General features: G+C 35.2%; 1 protein-coding gene across 3 annotated transcripts in view; it reads left to right on the forward strand.

Annotated features, from left to right (window-relative positions):
* SLC25A13 (solute carrier family 25 member 13) overlaps positions 1–12,662 on the forward strand; it is a 102,531-nt gene that overhangs the window by 64,224 nt on the left and 25,645 nt on the right. For all 3 annotated transcript variants that reach the window (XM_075143708.1, XM_075143709.1, XM_075143710.1), the window contains 2 exons: positions 6,100–6,152; positions 7,183–7,263. In XM_075143708.1, the coding sequence (XP_074999809.1) occupies positions 6,100–6,152; positions 7,183–7,263 (134 nt within the window). The remainder of the gene's footprint in view (positions 1–6,099; positions 6,153–7,182; positions 7,264–12,662) is intronic.

A 12,662-nucleotide genomic window follows, 5' to 3' on the forward strand; every position in this document is an offset into this window, starting at 1 on the left:
ATGGTGTAAATTCAGGTAACACAGAAGTAGTCATAAAGAATCATGAACTGCATGAGACTGCAGTTCTTCTCTGTCACAGAGATAAAGCAAATTATATTTCTGGTATCCCAATTATTGAGATCTCTTACCCCCTTCTGGCATATTCATTGGGGAGGATTTGAAACTTGCGTTACTTATTTCATTTTTAGCCGGCTTGGCTTAGAAACTGTTTTTTTTAACTTTTGAAAATAAGAATATTGTAATGACAGAAATTAATTGCTAGAAGCAGTTGAGTCAGCAATGAAGAATGGAGGATTTCAGTAAAATATTGTTATGATCTGGCAAAGCTATATGCACCTGAAAAAAAACTTAACAGTTTATAAGACAACGTGTGAAACAACATTAAAAGTAAGTGCTGTGATACATGTGCACTCTTTAACATATGACCTGAGTTACTGGAGGTTGGCTAAGTAGCTCCTCTGCAAAATACAGACTTTGTAATTATTTCAGCACAATTGGAGATGGGAAGGCTCTGTCATTATTGACTGAGTTTGAGGCAATTTTTTGAGTAGGCCTAGTAATTTAATAGAGAGTATTGACATGGTTTCTATTTTGTAAGGATTTGTAGCAATCAGAATCGTAAAAAGTCCCCATTATTGGCTAAAGAACAAAATGTATTCCCTGCAAATGTATGTCTGCTTCTTCCAGGATGCTGAAAGAATAAATATGCAGAATTCTGCTATTATCTGCTTCTGTCTCATTGAAACTCTGAAGCACAGTGATTTTTTCACCTGGAGAAACAAACCTCAGAAATGTCATAAATGGTATTCTTAACTCCATTTGCTTGTCGTGTTTTTGGAGTGATTTTCTCATTGCCAAATTTGGGGTACTTTAGGAACCTTCATCAGTATAGCTTGTCTTTCCGTTCCCCATCCCCTTTACCACTTTTCAGTCTTCCAAGGAGTACTGAATAGTGAAATCTCAGACAGTTTGGTGGAGCTGAACTTCTAAACCCAAGGCAATAATCTCATTTCTGGATTATATAGTAGAAATTCTGTGATGGCAAACACCATCATTTCAGAGGCAAATTGAGACCTGCGTTCCTACAGATTCTCTACTTAAAGGGCACCCTGATTTAACTTTTCTTTTTAAAGAGTCAAATAGAGAAAACTCCTAAAAAATGTGGAGCTTCCTCTGTGTAGTTCTGTAAATTTGGACTGTTGCTTGATTTCTAAGGAGATGATGTTGGAGAAAGTTGAGTAACTGAGTGCAGAATGAAGGTTTCCGGTTAAGCTTGAGAGGACAAGAAAATTTGAAAGGAACATTTTATAATTAGTATATTCACCCAATTTAATGCAGTAAAGTTATAGCAAGAATCATCTCATTCTAGTTTTAAATACTACACTAGGTAAGAATAGACTACAGAGTACATCACTTTTTGCTGCTCATTAGTAACTGGTATTTTCTTACATGTGGTGGGTTCAGAGTTAAGTAAATGTGAGTTTTTTTTCCCCACTGGAAGAGGGAGTAGTCATTGGTAGAGTTCTCCTGCTTAGCTGAATAGTGATGCAAAACCTTTTAAAAAAATTATAGTAGAAACATTTGGAGCAGCGGTCTCTTTGTCATGCCGCACTGCGAGAAAGCAAGCGGGAATTATAAACCCTACTCTGAACTCAGCCATTTCAGATGATATTTTTAATTCAAGGCACGTATTTCCATCCGATGAAGTGAACTGATTTTTCTTTTTTGTATCATTATTTTACTCCAAACTTGAAAAGGGCAAAACCACCATGTTCTAAACCACCATCTCATATAAGGATAAATTACACCATCTTGTGGATATGAAGAGAGCACTAAATTTTGTTTAATGTGAATTTGGTTCTACGGATAGTCAGTGTTTCCACTGAGAAGATACTTTGATTTAAAAAAAAAAACCAAACATGATATAGACCTCTGTAGAATCTTCATAATATGCATTGTTTAAGTGCTGTGTTAGATTCATTTTTTTAAGACTGTACATCTGAGATAAATTTTTCATCTGTCTCTTTCTCAGCATGGCTGAAAAGAATACTCATCTCATATACCTATAATTTATTGTTGTGTCTACATTTATACCTGAAATACATATTTAGAAACTCAGAGGTATTTATATATATGCAAATAGAAGAAAATTTTGGAAGCTGTGATTTGCCAACATCTCTTCCAACTGATGAGGTCACCTAATTTCTTAATATCATTTTAATCAGAAGTCCACCTAATGAGTCACAGAATGCTTCACAGTCTTAAGCAGTGCATGTAATAGAGATTATTTTACCTATACTTGATAGGAATTCTATTGGCAATTTAAGTATCAGAGATAAAATGTAGCTCATGAAAATGTTCAGTAGCCATGCTGTTAATGACACTTCTCCTAGAGGATGAAGAAGACAGGAAATGCTGTGGAAGACTCTGTTATCTGTGATCATGAACTGCTAAGGAACTTGTTAGTTTTATTTCTTTTGATGGCGCTTCTAGCACTGCAGACTCCAGATGCCTTCTAATCTTAGATTTTAATCATCCAAATTCATTATTACTGGTGGATTTCCATGCTAATGATACAACAAGACCATGACAGAGGCTTTCCTTCAGAAGTGTGCAATGAAGTACCATTTTTGTAGAATGGAAATACAAGCCTATTCCTACCCCAAAGTTCTGTCAAAGCACAAAATCTTCAAGAAATACCCCATTTCCAGTCTGAGGGAGCTGTGCTTGAATAGCAACTGGTGATTAATTTTCCAATTTATTGTGTGAATCGTGTAGTAGAAAAATTTGGCAGTATTCTGTTACCGCCTGTCTATCAGATGTCCAAATGGTTTCAAATATTTCACCTAGACTGAGCAACAACTCCTTCAGTCAGTGGAGTTTTTTCTAATATGAAGGGAAAAGCATGTCCGCTACCCAGTGTGAAACTGAAGTTTCACTGATAGACGTCTGAAAAAATACTGTGGCCAAATAAGATTTTTTTTTTACTCAATGCCATCACCGCAGCTGGGCTGGATGAGCTACTGCATGTATATTCACAATGTATTTAGACTGCTTTCAGAAAGTAACTTGTATGATGTCACAAACTCTGAATGCAGCTCTCAGTGCTCTCTCTCACATACACCTTCACCTTTCCATAGAGTCCTACTACAGTAGTGTGTGAAATACGAGGTACGTGGTAATTGCTACTAAAGAGCCTTGGATATATAAAAATGGGTTGAATAACATGTTTGCTGTATACTATACTAGCAGGCCACCTATGTGCAAAGTGTTATTCTCTGATGTTATGAGAGGCATACATTTTTAAGACAGTCAGACATTTCTAAGCCTGTGCAACATCTGTACATGTGTCATATTGCTGATCTGCTATCGCATAACAACACTGAAAAATTACCAGCGTGTCAGGATAACCCCAACAGAAAAATGACATTTTCATATGTGTTCCTTGATGTGCTTGCTTTCTTCCAAAACTTATCTTTATCATGCTCAGAAATCTTTCAACAATGTTTCAGGGCTCCCATGAAAGAAGGATAAAGAAAAGATAATTTAGTTTTGATAGTCATAATGTGTAGAATGCACAGGTACCACTTACAGATAGCTTTATTACATAGGTATGAGAGCAAACAAAGAGTCCCTCTACCTTCCTAAGCTGCTGGAGACAGTAGGCCTAGCTGGTATCTGGCAAGGCTATAAAATGTAGTATTAAAATTAATGCTGCCTTTTTTAGAATACTGTGTGCTATCTTGCTTATTACAGCATTATCTGTAATTAAACTTACAAAGTACTTTTATACTATAAAATCATGTGTGAAGTAGAGACAGAAAAAGAGAAAAATGCTCTGGTTTTTTGGTTGTTCAGTTGGGTTTTTTGGGTTTTTTTGGTGGTGGGGTTTTTTTTCTTGTAACTTCTACCTATTCTGTTTAATCTTTTTCTTCTACATTGATGTTTTATGGAAAGTTTTGAGTTGTAACAGTCCCGTTCAGATTTGAGTGCAAAAGGAATGGACCAGATGGGAAAAAAACAAGTTGTGCCAAGATAAACATGTTTTTCCTGTGATTTTACAAGTGCCTTTACAAATGCAAAGTCTTAGGAGCTGAAAAATGAAAAATGGTAAAAAGGCCATCTTCAGATCAGTCTAGTGAAAATGAATTTGATTTGTCCTGCTTATGTTGTTTCCAAAAATGAAGGTTCATACAGATCTCCAACTGGACTATTTTTATAATTTTATATTTTGATTTTTAGAATGTCTTTTTTTGTAATTTATTTGATATGATATAACTTCAAAGTCATGCTATATATAGCTTAGGTGTAGTAATATGTGTATATGTGATTTTAAAATTAATGATCTCTAGGTTCTTTTGGAATTACATACCCGCTTACAGACCTGCTCTAATTCTGTTGGATTAGGCTTAGGATCAGATGGTGTGCTTGTAAAGTAAATGGAATGGGTTTTTTAATCTCTGAAGATACAAATTCATTAGCCGTAATGTCTATACAAAGCCACATGTGTCCTATAGCAAGATGTAAATATCATGACAGTTACAAAGACAATTTTGTCTGTACAAGGCTAAAACTGAAAAAATCCTGTACATTATATATCCTTGTGTTTTCTTCATAGTGCTGCAGAAAATGTAATATTTAATTACACAATTCTGGGTGTCTTAATGGTTTTTCATTGAAGTCTGGATTCAAGTCACCTGTGCAACTAGAACTGTTTAAGAAATTCAAATTCTGAAATTTAACTTGCCCTGCAGAATCTCTTTTTTTTTTTGAGCAACTGTATATGAACTTAGTGTTACTGTATTCTTTTGTTTGAATATTCAGCCATAGGATCATAATTCAACATAGTTGTCTTGGGTAAATGTTAGGTGTATATGTGCATCAACTGTGTATGCAATTAATTACTCTCTTTGACACTTGAAAACCAAAAATGCTAGTACAGGTGCAAAATTTTAAAGGCATTAGTATATAAATATGGCTGGCCTTCCTGCTACCAGAAGCCAAATGGTGCTATTCTCCAATGTCATTTCCTTATTAACAGCATCAGTAGTAACCAGTAAAGCTGATGGATGGTAGCAGCATGGAAGAATACACTAATCCAGTGCGCATACATTTTTCTCTTTGTTGTTCTGACGTTTAGCTCTTCGGGAAAATTCTTTTCGGCAAGTTAGCTCTTAGAGGTAGAACCTTAACTGTTGTCTTTTTCCCCAAAAATAAAACCATGGAGAGGTGAAAATGTCAGGCTTTGTAGAAATTACCCAAAGGTGCTGCCGTAGCTACTAAAACAAAGGGGGTCTGCATCAGGAACTCTAGCCAGGGTGATTTTCTCACATTTCTGAATGGTGTCCTAATTTCGCTATGCTGATGAGTACTTGCAACACCATTCTAGCCCCAGGCTTAGTTGGTAAGCTTTGCATATTTTTAGGTTGTGTCGTCCAAAAGTTTACAAAATATCGACTGTTCGCTTCAAGCAAGTGAAGCTAACAGTCAGAGATTCTTTCTTCCAGTTCTGTAGTGCATCACTTCTAACAAAATAAAATAGGAAATTCCATGCCTGGGAAGAAAGCAGCATAACTTCCTTTGTTTTAAGAACTGGTGAGTTAGCTGGGCAAAGAGCTCAAGAATGCAGTCATACATGTTCGAATGTTTTACATTATTTTGATTCCTATCCCCTTGGGTCCTGCCATCTAATGCCATTGTTTTTGCCAGAAAAAGGTACTGTGCTGGTGATTCTTGAAGCGGATGCATCATGTATCTCACAAAATTATTTAGAAAGTCTTAATTTTTGTGTGAAGATGCAGAAAATAAATGTTAGTTTAGGACAGAGTACTGAATCTGTATTAGTGTTTAACTATAAAGTGAGCTAATATCACGGATTTAAAAAAGAAACAAATACGTATAGGCAGTGGTAGCACTTGAAGTGGTAGCACAAAGTTTTTTCTCAAAATGGAATGTTTAAGTACTCTCATTAAATATAATAACACAAAATTGCTGTAAAAATTGCCCATTTCTAGGTGGTGATCTCTACATATATTTGTTGATTTGTTTAGTTAATACCAAGTTACTCAATGCATTGAATTCTCTATTTCCATGTTATAGGTCTGTTACCGCAGCTATTAGGAGTAGCACCAGAGAAGGCCATAAAACTTACTGTAAGTTTGCAAATGGATTGTTTTCACATTTCTCCACATTGTGAAGTCCATCTAATTATAATTGGCAAGTTAAGGATTTTTATTCTTAATGTGTCAGCAACATGGTAGAGTGTATTCCATCATTTTTGCTTGATAGAAACTTAATTACAAAAAGCAGTAATTTTTATATCTGACTTGTGAACTTTACAAGTGGCATACAAGTCACATGCAGATATATATATGTACATTTTAAGAATCTTACTGAAAGCTTATTTTTGGACTCGCTCCAGATATAACAAGCTTATTCAACTTGTTCAGCTCATCTGTTTGTTTGTGAGTAGTGCAGGCCTTTGGTTTCACTTCTTAGCAAAAATGAATAATTATTTATTGGAGTTGGAGGCCTTTTGGTTTTGTACCTACATGTAGTTCCTGTATGTTTAACTCTAGCACAACAGGAGATAATATAAGCATGTAATGAAGTGTTGGTAAAAAAGGAACTCGTTTGCATGCATCTTTTTCCTAAATGTTTTACTTCTGTAATTTTGTCATTTCTTGAATGGTTTTAAGGCACTGAAGAATTTCTTATTATACCCCAATCCTAGTGTATTGGTTATTCACCAATAAGCTAGTGTTCACCAAAGCTGGTAATATGCATTTTAAAAAAAGAAAGTTACTTAATGCTGTTAATTGAATTACTATTGTGTTAAAACTTACTATTGAACTTTCCGATATTAATTTGAAATTATATTTAAATTTGTAAATGTAGCTAGCATTTCTAAAATCTTAAATGATTTTATCATTAATTTTCAGATAATGATTTTATTATCTTTTTTCAATAATAAATAATTGAATTATGCTGCAAATCTTTGTTATAAAGAAAAACATAGTCAGCTTTACAATATTTCATATAAAATCTAAGATTTTTTTGATATCTGTTAGCTTGGTAGCTTCATGGATGTATTTGCGTTTTTAATTGCACAGAATTTGAAGCTGATGAGTGTTTTCTCCAACCTTTTAATTTACCAGCTTTCATAACTGTTTGTTTTTTAAGGTTAATGATTTTGTGAGAGATAAGTTTATGGCTAAAGATGGCTCTGTCCCACTGGCTGCAGAAATTCTTGCTGGTGGCTGTGTAAGTATCTTTAATTTCCTCCATATGAGATTCATGAAAGTGCAGTGTGTAAGAGTAACTACGTGGACTAAGGCTTCTGTTTAACCACAGATCCGGTTCAAGAGCAGACTCTGCTACAGCATCTCAATTCTTTCCTAGATAGGCCAGCCGTTCTTGATGAAAGGGTAAATGTTTCTGTGCATCGTGCTTTTTAACTGTGCTGTATAATTCTCACAGCTTAGAGTTTCTTTCCTTAATAAAGAATGTGTCTTTATTCATGTTGGCTGTAGCTTATGGCCTACAGAGGATTCATGCTAACCTTTCCAGAAGTTAATAATTAGTTTCTACTTTGTGGCACCCACTCTGCCACGTCACTTCTTTCCTGATGTGTTATTGCGCCCACTAATTTTCACTTTTTGCAGTGATACTAGCTTTTTGAAATGGCAAAAACTACTCATGCTTCTTTGAGTTCATAGCAGACGTAGGCTGTGTAATGTTAACTCAGTACATAATGCATTCCTGAATGTAGGCTGTATTTAAAACCCACTAAGTTTTTAAGAGTGTTTTGCTTGCACAAAGTAGTATCTTAATGAACAACTGGCATATTACTGGGTAAATGATAATTCTTCATGGTTTGGTCTAGTTCTGTCTGTTCATATTACAGCTTACTTTATCTGGTGTATTGATTTTGTTCAAGCAAATGTAAATACTTTAGGTAAAATGAATAGTTGTTCAAAGACCAGTGCACTTTACAGATAAAGAACACTGTTTATTTAAACCGGCTTTGATCACTGGGGCAGAGCAATGTTGGTATATTTTCAATCTATCTTTGTTTCTGCTGTTATAAGACAGATGAGGTCACATTTTCAAGCAGCTTCTACCTGTGTCGAAAACTACAGTGAGCAGCAACTTAAAAACAAATGCTTGTGTCTTAACCTCAATAGGTGCGGAGATTAGTGCTGTATGTGCTTGCAGAGAGCGTACTACGATTACCTGAGCCTCAGGGTGCAGTGGCTCAGTTGCATTGCAGGCTGAGAAGCCCTGGCTTTCTCTAATTCTCAGGAGATGGGGCAGGATTTGGCTGCTGTCTCACTGCTCCTTCTGTTTGATCACTGACCTGTTGTAGACTGCCAGGTAGGATCCCCTTGTTCTGTAACTTTAGGAGCATTCAGGGGAGAAAAAAAGAAGGGGGGGGGAGAGAAGAATGTGGGTCTCTAAAGCCCTAAATAAAAAGCATGCTGTAAATGAAGGAAAAATGCAATAAAGTGCTTGCAGAGTAAAAAGTATTTGCCCCTTACACTAATAAAACGTCTTATGAACATAGCAGCCATAGAGAATTCAGCAAAATTTTCATTTAAAATGTCATTTGATCTAGAGTTTTTATTTTTACAGACTGCTGTGAATTTTTTAATGCAGTACAAAAAAGCACTCTGTACAGAGACCCGTCATTCATGAGAATACTGTAGCAAGCTTTTTGCCCATTGTAAACTAAGGATCTGCTCTAAGAGATAGGTGGCTTGAGACGTATTTTAAACATGCTGTAAATGTTGGCTTATCCTATTTGGTATTTGAAATATATATTAACAATGAGATGCTGCATAAAGTTGTAGCAGTAGACGTGTGGTGGCAGAATGCCCTGAGTTTTCTTTTAACTGGAGTGCTCCACTTAAGGGCATAGTCTAGTGCCAGGTAGATAGGTTGGAACTTGTCTTTTCTGCAGGTGGTCTTTGGTTTTTTTTTGTAATTTTAAACCCAATTCAGACTAGCAACAGAGACTCTTATTACAAGTGGTGCCTAGTTTTTTGGGGTGAATTTTGCTCTCATGGTGTAAATATATGCATAAAATATGAGATGCCAAAGACAGGCTTTTCCCTGTAGCTTTCAGCATTGTATTGGCCTAACTTTTTGTCCCTGTTTAAGCCAACATGAAACCTGCGATTTCACTGGGAAAACAGTTGAATGAAGACAGTTGAACACTGTTGAATGCTTTTGCAAATTTTCGGTCTTGGATTTTTACCTCATTTCACAAGGTAGTAATCGCTTATGTGGGAGGCAAGAAGACAGGAGTACCTGATGTGTTAGAGTCTAACAAGGGGCAGCCGACTAAGATGAATTTTCTAAGAGATACCTGCCATATCACCTTTCTGCTGTCCACATCTAATTCTCAGCTGTGATTGTGTTACAAACACAGATGTTAAATTTTCCTTCTTCTGTGCTTCTGTTTCCTTGGAGTATATCCATTGCTTATGCAAGGACTGTGTGTTGGGATGCGTGCTAGATTTTAGTGGTTTAAATACCGGCTCTGTGAGTACAGTATAGCATTAATACCTAAGAAAGGGAGGGCGGAGCAGATACTTGGATGGTTTGGGTTGTTCAGTAACACAAAGGGCTTTGAAGGGGTCAGTATCACCTGAGTAGCTCCACTCCACTGTTTGCCCAACCATTGCCAGGCGTTGACTTTTAAGTTCCCAAGGAGTTTGCTTTGCATCATAATTACTGAGAATTAGTACACATGGCTGACTTTTGCACTTGTAACTAAAGCTGATTGTTTCATTGAACAAGTCTTTTTCTGTTTTGTAAACTGTTTTCTCTCCTGCAAAAAAAAAAAAAGAAGAAAAGAAGAAAATAGAAAGATCTTTTACTTCATGACCTCGTGGCACTTAATTCAGTTAACAGCCTGTTTCATAGCTTTTTATTATGTGAAGATGAAAGTGATAGGTTGATTGAGATTTTTTTTGAGACCTCCAAGAATATAATTAAAAGTATAACCTTTATATTTTTATACAGAATCTTAGAGGGTTATTAACTTAGAGGGTTACTAACTCAAAATTTCCATCTCCTTTGTTTGTAAGAAATTTTTCTAGTGACTATGGTATTTGTTACCCATAAAAATATATGTAACTTCCAAATTTGCGCAATGCCTGACACCCACCATGAACTCTGGTCTCTGCTGTGTATTTAGGACTCTCATCACTCATGTGAATCCTATATAGCCCTTAACATTATTAGGCTAGTAAAAAGCTTCAGTTCCAAGACATAGTGTAATGATACTGTAGAGCTAGGATCTGCTGAGCATCTAAACCACAAATCTGACTTAACCTCCTTGAATGAAAAAGTGCACAAATGTGCTAGTTTTGATTTCTGCTAATGCTGTAAGTTACCTTCAGGGATTCTTTGAAAAAAGGATGATCTTGGGTAAGCTGTAAGTACGACTTGAAATCTTTTTTTTTACAGTGGCAATAATCTTGAAGTTTCTGTAAGCTTTTTTTCATGGTCTTTCAATTTATTTTATATTTTTAATAAAAAATAATCACTAGTCATACCGAGTTTGGCTGCTTGCTTCCTTTAAACTTAATTAATTTAAAAGCTTCTGTTAAAAGTAAGCTTATTTTTTGATACAGCACTGGTCATTATTCTTATTTTTGAGTTATATTAGCCAATTGAAAACTCTATTTGTAAGAGTGGCATAAATACTATTTTTGAGGTTTTGAAATGTTGCCTTTAACACTAAGCTTGTAGGTGTGACAGTTGTTTTGCTTAGTTCCTTAAATAAAGCAGTTCCATGTTTAATTGAAAAATGTGTCTGGAAGTAACCAGGAAAGAGATGCAAAGATGCAAAATAAAGAGTGATCATAAAATACATACAAAATATTACGAAAAACAGAAGTAGTATTATAGCATGACTAAAAAGAAATAGCTGTATAATGTATGTTGCCTTGTCTGCATATAGTAATACAATTATATAGGTAAATCGGAGGCTTAATGTTCAGGAAGAAAAAGGAAAAACATTTTGCTTTATTAACCTTTCCTTCTGCTCTCCCTCCTCTTTCCGAGCACACACAGTCTTTTCCTTCCCAGCTGCTCAGTGTGTGCTCACTATTAGCCAGTTTAAATCATGTAGCACAGTACAATTACAGACCCCGTACAGATCTGCTTTTATTTAAGTTGTCAAGACAATTTTAGGCATATTTCTAGAGACTTTATAGTAATCGTAATAAAGTTAAAACATATTGGACCTGCTTGGACAACCTCAACTGTGCTATGGAACATAAAAATTAGATACGGTTAAGATGGAGTTCATCTAGAAAGTGCAAAATCCTGTCCAGAAATAATTTTTATAAAGGAATATGATGTGAAATTCCAGATGAATTGTGCCAAATAACCTATCCAACGCAAATAGTTTTATTAAGCTACTTACAACATTTATTTTATGTTTCAGAGAGTAATAAAGATAAGTCCACATCTGAGCTGCATTTTCTCTGTTGCATTGCAGTAGAGGTAGAGGGTAGATGGACTGCAGTTCCTACACTACTTAGATATCTTACTTGCGAAAATTCAGACATTTCTAAGTTATAGGCTAAAGAAGACTGAAGGTGTCATTCTTGCTTTCATTATTCAGGAACCTAAATCTGATAAAATTCTATCCTATTTGGCAAGGAAGGCTGAGCTATGAGTAAGGGTAAAATAAAACTGAGCATTATGTATGCCAGGGAAAAAAAAAATCTCTGCATGTGTATCTGAAAAAAAATGAACTGCTATCACACAGATACCAAAGTTTTGTACAGTTTATTGAGATAGTTAAGTAATGATGATCTTCTTGATGATTGCTTATATTAGCTTTGAAAGGAAATGGCATACATCTTTTGAACTCTTAACAGATTTATTCTCAGAGGCCTATTCTCCCTGTAGTCAGGGTCTGTAACTTCTGTTACTTTCAAGGGGAGTTCTACTTGCATGTGTAAAAGACCAACATTCACATTTCTTGTTTAAGGAAAGGTTCAGAAGCTCCTAATGCATTTTTTTTTCCTTGATTAAATTTAAAGCTATTTTCTTTTTACATAAGATTTATGCTGTTAGATAAATTAATTAGATTTAAAGTCTATTTAATATAAGTAATATAATGTAATAGAATATACTATAATTAATTAGGTATTTTTAAAGTATAATTTTCTTCTCTGAACCACTGTAATTGTAGCTATTTTCAGCATACTGAAAATAATTTAAACTAATTGTAAACTTTTGGTACAAAAAACCCCAGCTAGATCTGGACTTAAATTTAACTTCACATTTGCAAACCTGTTGTGTTTCAACACTGCTCTGTTTTAATTGTCTCTAATTAATTTTCAGCTAGTCTTAGATTTAAGCCTTATAATGAAGTTTGGGAAGGCAACATACAGTAACATGATAGCCCTTCCAAGAGGTTGTACCAAAGGGTGGGGAAGTTCCTGGTGTAGATTTCCTGCTTTTCTTTGACCTCACCCCACATTTCCTTGCAGGTTTGGATGTTTTAAAAAATAGTTTGCTGAAATTTTCACCCAGTCATACCTGTTTAAACTGGCCTTTCCTGAAAACAGTAAGGAGTTATGCAGAACATGATTTCACTCTATTTTGAATTTTCCTTTTGGATTAGTTAATGTAAT

This window comes from Calonectris borealis, chromosome 2 (genome assembly GCF_964195595.1).
Source record: "Calonectris borealis chromosome 2, bCalBor7.hap1.2, whole genome shotgun sequence".
NCBI lineage: Eukaryota > Metazoa > Chordata > Aves > Procellariiformes > Procellariidae > Calonectris > Calonectris borealis.